The sequence below is a fragment of the Cervus canadensis genome, chromosome 6 (genome assembly GCF_019320065.1).
Source record: "Cervus canadensis isolate Bull #8, Minnesota chromosome 6, ASM1932006v1, whole genome shotgun sequence".
NCBI classification, from domain to species: Eukaryota; Metazoa; Chordata; class Mammalia; order Artiodactyla; family Cervidae; genus Cervus; species Cervus canadensis.
Genome location: NC_057391.1, coordinates 49,888,519 through 49,905,537, shown reverse-complemented (window position 1 = coordinate 49,905,537; position 17,019 = coordinate 49,888,519). Strand labels below are relative to the sequence as shown.

The following is a 17,019-nucleotide window of genomic DNA, read 5'->3' as shown; positions in this document are numbered from 1 at the left end:
TTATTCATTTACAGTAGAACTTGGTTTGGAAATTTTAAATTAATGGGTTGAAATTTTCTATCATTAATAGCAAGAAGCACATTACATAATAAGTAGTCATCTAAATTGGCTTCAAATCTGTTTCAAAATAAAACTGAAGAAGTTCTGATTTTACAGTAAAAAATATGATTGAGTCACACTTTCAGAGCCTGCCTGACCCCTATGACAAATAAGATCATAAAAGGTACTTTGCGTGTCATTAAAATTCAGTAAACTAGTATAATATAAAGAAATGATCTTTCAGTTGTGCCAGGGGAAAAAAATGCAAGATTCACTAAGTAGATACAGCTCTCAGTGTGCAGACCAAATGATAGGACTTCCATGAAACAATAAAAGCAATGCTCCTATTTATATGATTACATCTATACCTTTTATATGAAATCCTTTATTAGTAAATAATTCCTGAGGCACTTAAACAATATAATTTTTATTAAAAGAAAATAATACCATCAAAACTGTTCATTAGAGCTATAGTCCATGTAAGTAAAATAAACAAAAGTCAAATTTTTGAAATATATTTATGTGGAAATACATTTTATATATGATAGAAACAAATGCATTATTGGCCTCCATAGTTTTTAATGTTAACATTACCAGATGAACTATTAAAATGGCTAAGTAGATATTATGTATTAGATGTACAAATATGTAACTTTAAAACTTGTTTTAAGGTCTGCAAGAAGAGGTGTTGTCAATTCTTTATACCTTAGAATTCACAATTATTAAGACAATATTAATAATAATAATAATCCTGAAATAAGGAAGAACATATTATAATGTCTAGTGGTCTGAACAACATCCATATTAAATTAAAAAGCTATAAATAAGCAGCTATAGGAAATCTGTAGAGAATTCTAGGGGATATTTTGAAGTTCTTAACAAAACAAAGCAAACACTGAACAACATTTTTAAAGAAAAGAATATAAAAATAGACATCAATAAATTTGGAGAACATAAAACCAATCTATTAAAATTAAAATAATTTTTTAAATAAAAAATTTGTTAATTGATATTGCTGAAAAACTATAAACTTACTCCTGGGTAATATATTTTAAATAACAGTAAAAGCAAGTAAAATTCTGGAACATAATTGTAGAGACCTGTTGTTCCAAGGACATGAAAATAAGCATTTCTTAATATCCAGGTCTTTTGTATTCCTTGGATGTAGTCATGCTACAGGAAGATTAAAGGGCAGCAGCCAAAATGACTAAACTTCAACCAGGACGTTGAAGCACAGATTTTATTTTTTTGGCCAGAAGTGACCCACATGCTTAAGATCATGAGCCAAAGCCCCCAGTGGGAAGCTATGCTCAACTGGTGGGCCTTGAGACCATCACTGGCTATATCAGCATCAGCCTTATGGAAGGCCAGCCATGAAGGAAGGGAGTCTTCCCAAGATCGGATTTCCTGAGACCACAACCTAGAGCAGGCCCCACAGTCAAATTAGTCACATTCCTTGGAAAGAGAGAACAGGCATCAGTTGTGTTCATCGAAGGGGGACACTGTCCAGGTGTACCCTGGACATTTTTTGAAATCTCTGGGCTGCTTCTCCATCTGAAAAATAAGAAAAATAGCACAATGACAGACAACGAATGAGGAAAAGACAATCGTCCGGCCTAAAAACTTAAGATTTATAAGAAATTACGAAAGCAGACAAAACAGACAAAAAGACAGACAGCCATATCTTTTGGAACATATTATTCTGAAGGCAAGTACAGCAGAGAAAAACACAAATTATTTTAAGCAAAGTAAGAAATGACCAAAGCAACAAAAGTTATTTTTGGAGAGAGCCAACTGGAGAAAAAAAGAAAAAATGAATGTTAAGATATGTCAACCTGACACAAAGATAAGGTGGAATAAGAACCTAGTCCCATTTGAAGCTGAAAAGAGCTGAATAATGAGAGCTAATGTCATGAACTTGGCTGCTTAACTGCCTTTGTGTAAGAAAACATCTCAGAACTTTGAACTTAGGAAATTCCAACTTGTCTTGCACCAGGTCACGAGCTCCAAAGAGCAGGAACCTATTTCAACAAGCAGCTTTAAAAAAAAAAAACAAAATACTTTAATATTTTTCATTTCTATTAATGATACATTTAAAAATGCAGTAGTGCTAAAATCCATCAAAGTAAAATGCACTGAATAAAAATTAAACTTACTCAGAAAGATGTTCAGAAGTTGGGATACAAACAGAAACTGAAATTAGAAGAAAAGTTTTATATTTAAAACAGCATATGAAATATGATGAGTGAGAAAAACGATTTAGTAAAGAGAACATACTGTGGCTGACCAAAAATACTAGAATAAATAGCAAAAATCTGAAGTAACACAATTATATATACGTACCTTTCTCTATTACAACTTGACAAGTATGAGTTTCATGTTGACTTAAGTGTGTAGCCATATTATCTAAGCCAGAAACATCAGTTAGGAAATCACAATTAAGGCACACTAGAGTAATGCCCCTAAAAAAACAAAGCAAATAGTATAAAAGAAAACATTTTTATCTTTTATGAAAACCCACATACCAGTTCAATGAATAGTTTTTCATGATTTGCTCTTTGTGTCATAACTATCATTCCAATTTTTGTTATATAAACCTGATAGAACTGAAATAATTCTTTAGAAAATGGCATGAAAGTGTTTGTCACTCTTCATATTCAAATTATACTACCATTTACTGACAGAAAGTATTTTTGTTTTATAAACTTTTCTCCCTCATACCAGTTACTAATAGCTCAAAAGTCAAGACCTACAATCTAGTCTTGGTTGCACTAACAACATGTGTCACTCTGACAAGTCACAATCTATCTGTGCCTACGTATGTGTTTGTTGCTCAGTTGTGTCCAATCCTTTGCAACCCCATGGACTGTAGCCCGTCAGGATTCTCTGTCCATGGAATGCTCCAGGCAAGAATGAATACTGGAGTAGGTTGCCACTTCCTTCTCTAGGGGTTCTTCCTGACCCAGGGATTGAATCCCAGTTTCCTGCATTAGCAAACATATTTTTTACCATCTAAAACACCAGGGAAGCCCATGCCCGTCTTCAAAACAAAAGTATAGTATATATAAATGTACAATATATATACAAGTCAATATATATTTACTAAGGTTGCATTACACATACTATACTACTAGTATATTGTATTGTGAATATAATGATGACTAAAAAATACAGTCTGTCTCTAGTGGAACATTTATCTAGTGTTTATCTAGGAGAGGAAAAAATTAGAAATGAGGTTCTAAAAATACATCATGTTGTAGATGCTACCATTGCATGCTGTTGCTGTTTAGTTGCTAAGTCATGTCTGACTCTTTGTGACCCCATGGACTATAGCCCACCAAACTTCTCTGTCCATGGAATTTCCCCATCAAGAATACTGGAGTGAGGTTTTCCTATACATTATTTATTTTCACCACAAGCATCCACGGTTGGTATGATTCTCATATAACACTTAATTAACTGAAGGTCTAAGTCACTACTAAAGTTCAAAGTCTGAGTTCTTCAGCATCCAGTAATGTCAACTGGCCCACTTGCTTGAACCTAAACTACTGGTTCCCTTAACAAAACTTCACTGGGTAACATAGTTCTTTTTTTTTTTCCTTTCTTTTTTTTTTTTCATTTATTTTTATTAGTTGGAGGCTAATTAATTTATAATATTGTAATGGTTTTTGCCATATATTGACATGAATCAGCCATGGATTTACATGTGTTCCCCATCCTGATCCCCCCTCCCACCTCCCTCCCCATCCCATCCCTCTGGGTCTTCCCAGTGCACCAGCCCTGAGCACTTGTCTCATGCATCCAACCTGGGCTGGTGATCTGTTTCACACTTGATAATATACGTTTCAATGCTATTCTCTCAGATCATCCCACCCTCGCCTTCTCCCACAGAGTCCGAAAGTCTGTTATATACATCTGTGTCTCTTTTTCTGTCCTGCATATTCTTAAAGGAAATATGCAGTGATTATAAATTTTCAAAAAGGTTAGGAAACAATTCCCATAGTCATCAATACTTAATACTTTTTGTTGAGTTCAGGAATAGTTTTTACAGTTATTGAATCAAACTGTGGAGCATTTGCTATTTGAAGTATTTAAACATAATTTCATATTATAGTATGTAAAATTAAGACTCTAATTTAAAATGTGCTTAAACATTTTAGTTTTAGTTTAAAATATTATTAAGCCTGCAAAAATATGTGAATCTTTCAGAGAACTTAGAAAACCACTGTTTATTATGTTGGTTAGAGTTAAGCACTTGGGAGCTTGTGGATCAAGCATCTGAAGAACTATTTAAAAGAAAATCAAATAAGATTTAACATATAAATGATGTTAAATGTTAAACTGTTTAAAGGTAATTGAAGTACAAATGAAACTAATAAAATTTAGTCTGTTCAGCTTAAATGAACTTTATCAAACTCTTCTATCAGTATAAAGAATACTCATCCTTGAAAACCAAGTAAATTAACACCTATGTAAATCATTCCAAGTAAAGTAATCTCACTCCTCTTTGAAAAAAGTAACCCTCAGTGCACTTATTAAATTTCCTCTTGATTTATTGTAGTTATTTACATTCACCTCTTATCTCCCACCCAATAAAATGCACCTTCTCTGAAGGTTGGTTCCAAGACTTCCTCATTATTACTATTATCTTGACAGAGCCTGCTATATTACAGACCTAATATGTAGTAAATATCTAAAAAATGAATATTCCAATAAAAGAATAATTACAAAAATTACTGTTCTATGTAGTTGTAAATTTATATGTTCCATTCACAGAAATTGGCAAATTTTCAACCTGAGACCTATTCAAGTTGAGAGAAAAACATCCCAGAGCTTTAAAATCATGTAAGTCATTTTTTAAAAACCAAACACACAATGGAGCTTAACAACAGTGAGGCAAAAATCAAACAAAACCTCTTCTGAATGTAATAAAACTCTTCATTCTTATAAGAATTTTTAATATAGGCAACACCTAATATGACTTAATCTACTGCCTTAAAGTTAGTAAATGTTTTAAATTGGCACTAATATATTTTTTAAAACTGAATCAAATTTTCCTCTCCCTATGAACCACTGGTCCAAAATCATTAATGGGACCTATTGCCAAATATAAGTCATTTTAAATATATACATTAATTTATTCAATAAATATCTACCAAGTGCCTAATTACTATCAATGCCTTACATAAATAAAAATCCAAACCACACACATTCTAGCGAGAGGACACAGAAAATAAAGTATACAGTATATGAGATGATGAAAGATAATCCAGAAAAAAATGATCCATAAAGGGAGATAAAACACACTAGGGTAAAGCATAGGAGAGAGGATACAACAGAAGACCCAAAAGCGATAAAGGAGCTAAACATACAGAAGTCTGGGGAAGAGCAAACTAGTCACAGAGAATAGTAAGTATAAAGGCTCTGAGACACAGTATCATTCTCTCTTTCAGATTTTCCACTAACCCAACATATCAAAACAAGTACTGGTTAACCATATCTATATATATTAGCTTGGTACAGCAAAGATACTGATAGTTCAAGTAGCACTGGCTACATAGACAAAATAATAAAGAGCAGTGGGTTCTAAACAATGCAGAAGAATATGAAAAACATGGTGCTCAGTGGATTCTGAATTAAGCATGTGGTAAAACCAATGTTTTTAAAAATATTCACCAACAGTTCTTTCTGCACAGTAAGCAAGTAGCATACTTTCCTTAATCTGAAAAAGTAAAATTTAAAATGACTATGTACTAATTTCAAGAATTTAAGTGGCTTAAGAAATTTACTTCAAAACTGAAAAAATGTCACTTTAGTGCATATTTTAGGCCTCTTTTCACTATTCAAATATTATTGGAAAGCCCTACTTTTTGTTCTCATTTTACAGTGCAAATACATGAAAGCTTCATTTTGACACCACTGGTCACCCCTGAAACAAATTTAGTGACAGAATATAGATTAATCAGGTACTTTGTAAAACAGGCTAGCAGTTCCTCAAAAGTTTGACATAGAGTTACCATATAATCCAGCAATTCTAATCCTATGCATACTAAAGAAAAATGGAAAGACACGTCCAGAAAAAAATGAGTACACAAATGTTCACAACATCAGTATTTATAATGGCTTCAAAGTTAAAATAACCTAAATGGATAAACAAACTAAAATATACATATAATAGAATATTATTCAGCAATAAGAAAAAGAAGCACTGATATACACAACAATATATAACTCTTGAAAAGATGCTAAATGGAAGACACAAAGGATCATATATTTTATCATTCCATTTACATGAAATGTCCAGAATAGGCAAATGTATATAGACAGAAAGTAGATTAGCAGTTGCTTAAGGATAAAAGGAGTTGGAAGGAAATAAACATAACCACTAATGGGTACAGAGTGTCTTCCTCAAGTGACAAAAATGAACTAAAATTAACTGTGGTGACTGCACAACCCTGTGAATATACCAAAAACTATTATTGTACAACTTAAACACATGGATTGCATGATATATGAACTGTATCTTGATAAAAATTCTTTATATAGCAGATTTAAGTCATAGAATTTTTCAATAGAAAAAAATTTAAAAGATCAACTAGTTACCTGAGATCTTCTGAATACTTCTTAAAGATACAAAACCTTTTACTTGGACGATTACTATGAAAGCTGAGAGAGACAAAATAGATTTTATTAATTTTACTATATGGTAAGTCATATTAATTTATAGCTATACATCAAGTCTATACTTAAATTTCTAGTTTTGAATAAAATATCATGATATAAGTAATCCTGTTTAATTCAGTATTTTAACATAAATTTATCTATTTTCCAGTGAAATGTATTTTACTAAGCATATTCTCATTTGATCAGTATCACACCTTCACATACTCAACAGTATAAGAAAAAAGTCACATGAAATTCTTTTTTTGAACTGTTAAAAGAGTTGAAAACAATTTAAAATTTTTGCTAATAACATTTTTGCCCATAACATGAATAGTTACCAATAATAATTATTTAGAAAAATCTTTTTCTAACTTAACATGTTTGTGTTGAGGAAGAGGAGAAGAATCCAAATGATCTTGGAAGTAACAATACTTGAGCTAAAGTCCACTGTTTATCATTTGTAAAATCAAGCATTTAGAGAGCTCTTTGCAATTATCAGTAGACTTTAAAACAAAAACAAATTAAAGCAGAACTCTTGAGCTAAAACAATGCCCCCTCTAAGCACAGAACAGAAAACCCCTAACCAAGCTTTGCAGCCAATGATAATAGCTTTCGTTTATATATACTCTTTTAAATCTGATAAGGAAAGCTTTTCTATACTAGAAAACCAGGATTAGCTTAGCACAGTACCACTTAGCACATATAAAACTGTAGTCATAGACTAGTAACATCAGTATCATCTAGGAGCTTATTTAGAAAGGCAAAGTCTATGCCCCACACACACCTACTGAATTAACCTCTGGCAGTGAGGTCCAGGAAGCTGTTTTAACAAGGTTTTCAGTAATTCTTATGCAAGCTAAAGTCTGAAGAGCTGGAGTTTGCAATGATAGATCTAAAGTAGCCAACACACCAGGTCAATTCTCGGTCTCAGAAATAATCATCACAAGCAGAGCATGTATGTATTGGAAAAGAAATACTCTGACAGTTTTAATCCCCAGAAAACATCCTCAGAAGATTTCTAAAAGTCATTTTCTCAATCTAGGGATAATTACTACCATGGAGTTTGTAAATTCAACATAATATGACAAAAATAATTGAATAATATTTTTAGGAAGAGACCATCAGGGAGATTGGGAAACACAGAAATTATACGCAAAAATGTGTTCATACAACTGTTATTTCCTCAGAGGAGTGTGTCCAAGATTTTTTCTAATTACCAGATAATGAACCAAGTAAATTAATTTTTTAAATGAGATTTAAAAGTAACTTTTAGAAGCTTTTCTTCCTTCTCCTCAAACAGACTGCTTTCTTTATTTGGTAAGAGGAAAGGAAAAAGTAACATTTTAGGGTATTTTGATGGCTTCCATTTCTAACTTATACCTTATTAAAATGTTGGTACTTTTAAAATTTTCATTGTCTGAATTCAGTTTTAAGTTCCCAATCTGTACTCTCTGTATTTACCACACAAATTTCATTCTTCTAGTTTTGGGTATTATAGGAATGGAAAAGTGAATCTGTAGCTCATAAATAAAGAGAGAAAAAAACTACTGTTCTTCTAGACCTGCATGAAGTTAACAACAATGTGTAAATAATCTAAGAAAGGGGAAAAAAGGTTTAAGATTTTTATCACAATACAGTAAAATAGAACATTTAAATCTAGGTTTTGAAAATTCACCACCTGTTTATATATAATTATCAAAACTCATTAAGCTGTTCTCTAAAAATAGATGAATTTTATTGTATAGAAGTTAGACCTCAGTAAGACTAGAAGGGGAAAAAAACTCCCTCTGACCATCTTCTCTTAACAATCTTGATTTGGTACAAGTAAAAACTTTACTTCCAAAGAAATACAAAAGGGATCAGTTTCCTAAATGTCCAACAATATTGACAGTATGCCTACTATTTAAAATACTAGACTAGAAGTTAATGATACAACAAGAAAGGCAGGTTGTCTGCCTTAGAATTCATGTTCCAGGGTTTGCGGGGGAAGGTAGTCAAAAAGCAGCTGGCTCAGAAGAAATGCCTAATAAACCTCTGCTCAACAAGTGAGTACCTATGCATAAATATATAATTACCACAAGATAAACATCAACAGCGATACATATAAAGTTTTATGGTTGCATGAGGGAAAGCTGAAGGTAAATGGAAAAGTCAGCTAACAGTCAGTACTATATTTCAGTTAGGAAGGTCTATATACTGACTTACTCCAGGAAAAGCAAGTAAGAGTTGAAGGTACTGGAAAAGTAGTTAGGAATTAGATAGTAAAAGGTCTCACATTCTCCAGAAAATCTGAACTTCATCCTATTTTTATTAGATAGGTGAAGGATATCAGGCCAAAAAATGACCTGACCAGATGTTAGTAACAAAAGAAAGGAAAAAATGGAAAAGGGGCCAAGTGGTGGATTGTGAACAGGAGACCATTTATGAAGTTATCACAATAATCTATCTGTTCTTCTAATGACTATTATTTCATGCCAATAAATCTATACAAAATATATAATGAGCTAAAGCATAGCTTATAAAAATTAATTCAGTAATCTTATTCATTGTATAGGAACAAACTGTTATACCAGCTTTCTTTTTCCTTGGAAAATTTTTAAATCATCCTTCAAATCATAAATGAAATGTCATTTATACAATATCTTCTTATTTCTTGTTTAAATAACTCATCCTTACCTTCTCTGGGCTCACACAGTCATTTATTTATCACATTAAGCTAGGTAAATCTATCTCTCCTACTAAATTGTGAAAATCAAAAGCAAGAACTTTATCTACAATACCTAATAATGACAATTTAGAAATAATACCTATAATTACTTGAATATCTCCTAAGTGCAAATCATTTTATTAAACATTTTAAGTACATTTCCCCAATAATGACAATAACTTTCTCTGCAAGAAAAGAAAAATGGGAATCAGTTAAGTAACTTGCCCAAAGTGACACATGTAATAAATGGTGAGTTCTGTTTTCAAATCCAGATTTGTCAGATTCTTCACCACCAGTTTACCATACTTCTTAGTAAATAGTAAATAAACTCTGCCAGAAAAAAATATTAAGTACTTGTCTGTGACCTTAATTCTATTACATGTAGAGAAAAAGCCTTCTTTCTTATACATAATGTTGAAGAATAGCAATATCACACAGCAATTCATTTTTTTCAGGTGACTTCTACTGCCACCTAAATAATGCTACTTCAAAAAAAATCATTGAAAATTAATGTTTAATGATGCTCTTACAGTCTTATTTTAAAGATGTTCCAACTGTGTAAGATTTTTTTTAATATACTCTTTTGAGATTTTATTAGAGCCTTTTTTATAATTACAGTAATGACTCTCACTTGCTGTCTATAATGTGCTAGGTGACATGGTAAATATAAAGTGCTACTTCTCAAGGAGATAATAGTTGTATTATACAACTAAACATAATAAAGGGAGATAGGTTAATTGGGAATGTTTTGGAATAGAATGCATTTGGAGGTTTTATAAGACAAATGAGAAACCTATGATAAATGGGAGAGGGAGGAATACAATGACCCTTGGCCTAAGAAAACATAAAATATTTTCTGACTTGATCCCCTACAGACTAAGTGCAGAATTAAAGCTGTACTGGGGCGGCAATGTATTGGTCAAAGAACAAAAAGACTTTCCACACAGAAGTATTCTCAACAAAGGATGCCGGGGCCTGGTTTAGAGGAAATGGATTGTAGGTGCAGTCCACTGCAGCAGGTGGGAGGCAGAGAGGCAGAAAGCAGAAGGTGGTATCTCAGGAAGCCGTGATGCAGAGTGGCAGATCAAGAGAACAACACAAGCTTAAGAAACTTGGGACAGTGCATTTTTTTCCAGCTGGTATTCCACATCACACAAATGATGCCCTGAGAGAGTGTCTGGACAGTAGTTATGTCAATTCTGGAAAGATGAGAATGCTTGGTTTATTTATGTTCTTTCTAGATGCTAGTGAGTCAAGTTTAAAAAGAAAAAAACCTATAAAAATAATTAGAAATATAGAGTTACATCTTAGGAAAACTAAGGACTGAAACTGGAAGATTTAAAGTTGAAAGGTAAAAGTGACAGTGATTATGTTACCCAAGAAAGGAAATGTAAAGAGGCGAGAAGAGATGAAGGAAGAAAAGGCAATGAAACAGGAGTAGGCAAAAAGGAAGAGTAGTGTTAATAATTAAACAAAAGCTGAAGAGAATAGCTTCAAAAGTGAGTGACAACAATGACTCTAAAGAATTCATAGAGTGATAAGAGTGAAAAAAATGAATACAGAGATAAGTACTTGACAGATAATCTTTAAAGGGGCAGTGTTAGGTGAAGATGACACTCAAAAGGTAAAGAAATGAATCATGAAAATGCTAGTAACAAATACTTTTTACAAACGTTCATGGTAATAAGAAATAAGGAAGGTAAGCAATACGGACGAATATCCCTCATCTTAAAAAAAATACTTGAAATCATTTGTAAGGAAAAGGAACCTGACAGATAGAGATGAAGTTGTAAATTAACTGAAAGAAGCTGTGGAAGAACTTGAGGAGATAAGGGGCAGGGTTAACTGTGAAGGGGAACATGTGTGATTTCTGAGATCAATGCCTGGATGGAGGTAACAGGAAAAATACTTGAGACTGAAAAGATTAATTAAAAGGATGGACTCCAACTGAGTAATTATAGTAGGCCAGGGTGACAACTAAGAGAATTTAAAATAAAATGTTAATAAGATACTACAGATAAGAATAAAAAAATATACTTCCTATTTTTAAAAATAAAAAGACAGGTCCCAATTCAAGTTAAAGATCATGAATCCGAGTTGATCTGAATTAAGCACTATTTGGTAGTTTAGAATTGAGCATAAAGTTCAGTAGAAGATGATGTTCAAGTCTTTGGCCTTTAAGCCAGGTGAGCAAGACTAAATGTGTAAAAGATTCTAGAACAAAAACAAAGCAACAGTCAAAACAGATGACCCTGAGGGTAAGGATGACTATAAAGTTAGATGAGTGCTATTGGACCAGAAAAAGGACTTCAAAGCCCAGAAGGGCATAGGGAAATGGGAATTCAAAAGAAATGAACCACATATAAGATTAAAATAATATTGTGGTAAGAAAGGGAGCACGAGAACTTTAAAGTTGATATAAAGCATTGGCACTGAAGAAGTCAGGGACCATGAAGTCAGGCTAGTTATCAAGGGGGTTAAAAAACTGTGAGAGAGGTGCTAAAGCCACCAAGAAACATGGAAGAGTCCTTTTAAAAGGAGCAGTTGATTATGACCTGAAAGTAACACAAACGTCAGGTTGTGATCTGTATAAAAATCACTTTTGTTGGTTATACTCTAATTCTAACTTTTTGGGGAAAAAAAAGCAAAACTTCGCTGTGATTAATCAATCTAGCTGGCTTATATTGGAACAATTTTTGACTACTTTTTTATTTTTATTTATTTTTTTTTGACTACTTTTTTAAAAATAAAAATCCATCCTGAAGGATACCTCAACTAATGTGAAACCAATGAAGATAACATAGGCTGTGAAAGTTTTCTCTGCATGGACTAAATACTTAAGTTATCTAAACTGAATGAATTAATGAAAAATAATTCCAACAGCGGCAACAATGAAATAGTCTCTCATTTCACTGAATGAATGCAAGGATGGATGGCCTGATGGATGGATGGACAGACAGACAGAAAGGATTATAGAGAAAAACAGAGAAAGAAAGAGAAACAAGATCCAATAAAATATCTAAGATCACTGAAAATCCTGGAATCACAAAGTGACGGCTTTGAAGAAGATAACACTCGTGAGATTACATGCATGCTTCATGAGGAAGTGAAAAGTGAAAGTGGTAGTCACTCAATTGTGTCCAACTCTTCATTCTTTACCATGTGACATTACTTTTCTGTCTTTGGAAGTAACCGCATTTTAACGTTCTATAGGATAAAAAATTCCCACAGGAAAACTATTTTCCCTAACAAATCTACCTTAATTTCATTAGTCTAACTGTTCTTACAATTCAAGTTTCCAGGAACTTTATGAATTACTATGCTGAAAAACAGTACCAGGAATCATCTTAGAAGTTCTCTAATTGTTTCTCAAAGAGCAAAACTGACTTATACTTGGGTAACTGTTTTCAAGAACAAACTTGCTAAACTGTAATTTTAATTGGCAATTATAGATGTTTAACTCATCTTACCTCATCATATGATTCACATAGGATTTGCTACAGCTAGTGTTGTATCTGCAAAAACTACAGTGGACATATGTAGGAAAGTGGTTTGCAAAATCTTTTATTTCAGAATAACACTCAATGCACTTGTGAACTCCCCGACGATACCTTATAGAGATACAAAGAAAATGATAAAAATATATTTTAAAACAAAAATAATAAAGGAGAGCCTTATTAACGGTCTGTTAATTAAAGCTAAGGTGTTTAACAACTTCAAACAGGGATTTATAATTTGAAAAATCTGCTACAGAATAACAGCTAGAATAAGTATAAACAACATAATATCAGCTAATGTTTCTTACTAAAATAAAAGGGATTAAATTAACCATTCAAAGATCACAAGATATAAGCACAACATAAAACCCCAGTGTTTTATGTTGAATGAACATTAAAAATATTTTATTTTTATATAGTAAAAAGTACTATAATTTTTTATAATGAATATAAAAAGATAGTAATTCAAGTACTGTTCAATAGTTATAAAAACATTTTTTATTATTTGTTGGCATTAAGTGACAGCATATAAATGTACAAGAGAGTTGTGTAATAGGGTAAATTTATATTAAATAAAATTTTTATCATGTGCGTGCTCAGTTACTGATTAAGATTAAATTAGTATTGGGGATCAAGAATAAAAGTTTACCTTAAATTCCTCAATGCTGTATTGACTTTACTTTTTTTATTGCTACTAGCCAATGTGCTTTGTTTCTTTTGCAGATTAGATATTTTTGATTTGTATTTAGGTTTATTTCCATTAGGCTTACTTGCATTAGGCTTACTTGCAATGGATTTAGTTATATTAGGTTTACTTGTGTTGGATTTTGTGGGACTTTTAGCAGGTATATTTTTAGTCCTTGGAGGTGAGAGCTGAAGGGTAGAAGTGCTTGCACTAATGGAAGGTGTGGTTGAAGATCCTGATTGAAGAGGTCCAACTGAAGCTCGAATAGTAACCTACAAAAATGAAGATAATATCTGCTTTAGAAAATTAATCATTACCTTACTGTTAAAATATCACTGCATAACAAAAAGTTAAACATCAAGTATTTGGAAAGGGCAAGTATAAACTATAACTGGATAAGTCTTTCATTTATTTTAAATGTTCATACCAATTAAATGAAATTAAACTTGATATTTACTCACTTGTAATCTTACATTTTTGTACTGATATCAGTTATATGTTAAGTTATTAATGGATAATTAGCAGTTAAAGCAAATTATATGAATATTAAAAGAGTGCATTCCCTAGCTATTTCTATGCTCTGATTTAACTTTAGAAATTCACAAACACAAAGGTCAAAACTTAAATCTCAAAACCTAGAAAGGACTGCATCACCCTTCAACAACTATAAAACAAGCAAATCTACACTAAACATGATTTCTTCTTTTCAGGGACTCATTGGGCAGGACGTATGTTTACAAAGATTATGAGAGGGGTTATATAAATTCATCACACTGCATGGAAAGTTTAATAATACTGAGAATTTCCTTAAAGGGAGCTAATACAAGACTTATCATTAGGTATTCAGAAATTATATTTGCTGGTGGACAATGGAAAACACAATTGCCTACCAACACTAACCATTTGACTATACACACCCCACGTATTTGAGAAACAGCCTATGAGGAAATAACATGAAAAACATGTGCTTTGGCATCATACAAAGGCATTGGACTAGGAATGAAAGACCTGAGGTTAATGCGAACTATTTCTTCCTAGCCATGTGACCCTGATTAAGTTACTTACCCTCTCTAAGCTTCTTTATCTATAAGGGACAATATCTGCCTTGTCTACTTCACTGGATTACTGCATGGATTAAATAATAGAATATATGAAAAAGTATACCAAAAGCCTAATTCTAAGGTGCTATAAACATTTAGTATCATTATTATCATTATTATTATTAAGGGAAAATATGAGAGAGGGCTGCACTGCTTACATTAGTGTTTTGCATGTCTAGTCCCAAGCATGGAATGAATGGACTGCAGGGAAGGATGCTGGATAGCTTCTCTTGCTCTAGGTCTTCAGAGCATGGCTTTATATTGTTATAGTTAATTCAAATAACAGACATACCCACATTCAAAGGTAAGTACCCAAAGCCAAATATAAATGTTTTGGGGATTATTTCACTTTGGATTATCCATGCCTCTGTTTCCCTCCACTGGAGCAAATATTCAAGAGCTGACTGTATACAAAGAAGTCAGAGAAAACAGAGGTATATAAGGCAAAAAGGGAAAAGTAAATTACAATCATCAGTATGCAGTCAGACATGTGTTGGCTCACTTAAAACATAATGCTATCCAGCAGCAGAACTTGCTTCTCTAAGAGTAGACTCAGTAATACCTTCAATAAACACCTGAGAACCTACAGCATTCAACAGGCACTATACCAGATGCTGAGGATACAAAGATAAATAAAACATGATTCCTAACCTCAAGCATCTTACAGTTCAACAGATAAAAATGACAAATACATTGCCAACAGGAATAGCTCAAAAATAGCCTATTTAACACTGATACAACCCACTGCCTCCAGAATAGTTAATCTAGTTACACTTTTTACAAAGGAATACCATTCTAGACTTTCACACACTACTGACCAAAAAGCAATGGTTAGGCATTTTTTCCCTAAATATAGAACGGTGAAATTTAAAATTAAAGTCTTAATTAAATCACAAATCATTTTTAAAGTATTATATCCAACAAATAAAACCAGGTAGAAGTTAATGTCTATTAGCATACAAAATGTTAAAATACAACATATTTGAACTCACTTTTGTTCCAGGAGGCAATCCTTCTAGTTGTTTAGGTTTTATAAATGTCCGATGATGCTGAGTCTTGTGATCCATTTTCTCTTTGCATGTTAAAAATTGCAGTCTGCATTTTGTACAACGATGTATTCCCTTTTTCTATTTAGGAACCAGAAAGAGGGGAGAAAAATAGTTTCTACAACCACAAATCCTACATCCTGAAGCCGCTTTAATTTTAATGATACTAAATAATTTTCAAACTAGTATTTTACATCTCCTATCACACATAATAGCAAAATATTACTTTTTAAAAAATTATTAGCATTTAGTTTTCAAAAACATTTGTTTCTATACAGAAATTGAACATGAAAGGTGCCATCGATAGATTCTAATGAAAGTTTTCTTAATAGTGCTATGAAAGCACTCTGGTTATAATTTTAAAGTACTTAGACACACGATACTGTGAAAATGAGCTACATGCATTTTTATCCCAAGAAAGAATAAATTATTCTTAATTTTTGCTATTTCCAGTTGGTTGGCAAGATGGAAAAATAAGTTCAAATATCTAACAAAAATATTTCAAAGAAACCTGTTACAACAATGGTTGTATAAAGCAGCGCTGTCTAATAAAACTTTCTTCAATGATGAAATGTAATTGAGCTGCACTGTTCAAAACAGTAGCAACTAGACATATGTGGTTATTGAGCACTTGAAAAGTGCGAAGTGCAACTGAGCAACCAAATTTTAAATAACTTAAGTTTAAACAGCTACATATGGCTAGAGGCTACAGCATTGAATAGTATGGATATAGAGGTATAAATCAAAATAACTATTCCCAATCTACATACTGTCTGAGACCCCTTGACTGAATTCCTCCTCAAATTTAATCCTATTATTTTTCCACAGATGGGAAACAGGACCCAAGAAAAATCTAAATCCTTCCCTATAGCTATTCAGTGACAAGGCCTGACACCTGATCCAATGTTCTTTCTACTACACAATATCAATTACAATCTTTACCTTTATGCTCTCATTAATTTTAAAAGTATATATGTGTGTGTATACATATATATAAACTGAAGCAACATATAAACTCAGAAGAATGGTTTCTCTTAATTTATGATCTGCCAGATACATCACTACTTCCACTTACACAATCAGTCATCCACAAAATTCAAACAGATAATACATTGAGAAGACCTAGCACATTACTGGCACACATCAGATATTTCATAAAGTTCTTTACAAAGTTCAAAGCAATATATAAATATGTTTGCATTACTATTTTAGGTACAAATTAAGACTATTTTAGAAATGTGATATATTCGATTATATTGGAGATATGGGCAATTTTAATTCA

At 32.3% G+C, this 17,019-nt stretch overlaps 1 protein-coding gene across 5 annotated transcripts in view; it reads right to left on the bottom strand.

Annotated features, from left to right (window-relative positions):
- Positions 1-17,019, bottom strand: part of ZNF280D (zinc finger protein 280D) — a 127,608-nt gene that overhangs the window by 34,901 nt on the left and 75,688 nt on the right. For 3 of the 5 annotated variants that reach the window (XM_043471874.1, XM_043471875.1, XM_043471876.1), the window contains 6 exons: positions 15,684-15,818; positions 13,556-13,863; positions 12,880-13,020; positions 6,643-6,705; positions 2,383-2,501; positions 2,196-2,232 (listed from right to left, as the gene is read on the bottom strand). In XM_043471874.1, coding sequence (XP_043327809.1) covers positions 2,196-2,232; positions 2,383-2,501; positions 6,643-6,705; positions 12,880-13,020; positions 13,556-13,863; positions 15,684-15,818 — 803 coding nt within the window. The other 2 variants (XM_043471877.1, XM_043471878.1) reach the window with 2 other exon arrangements.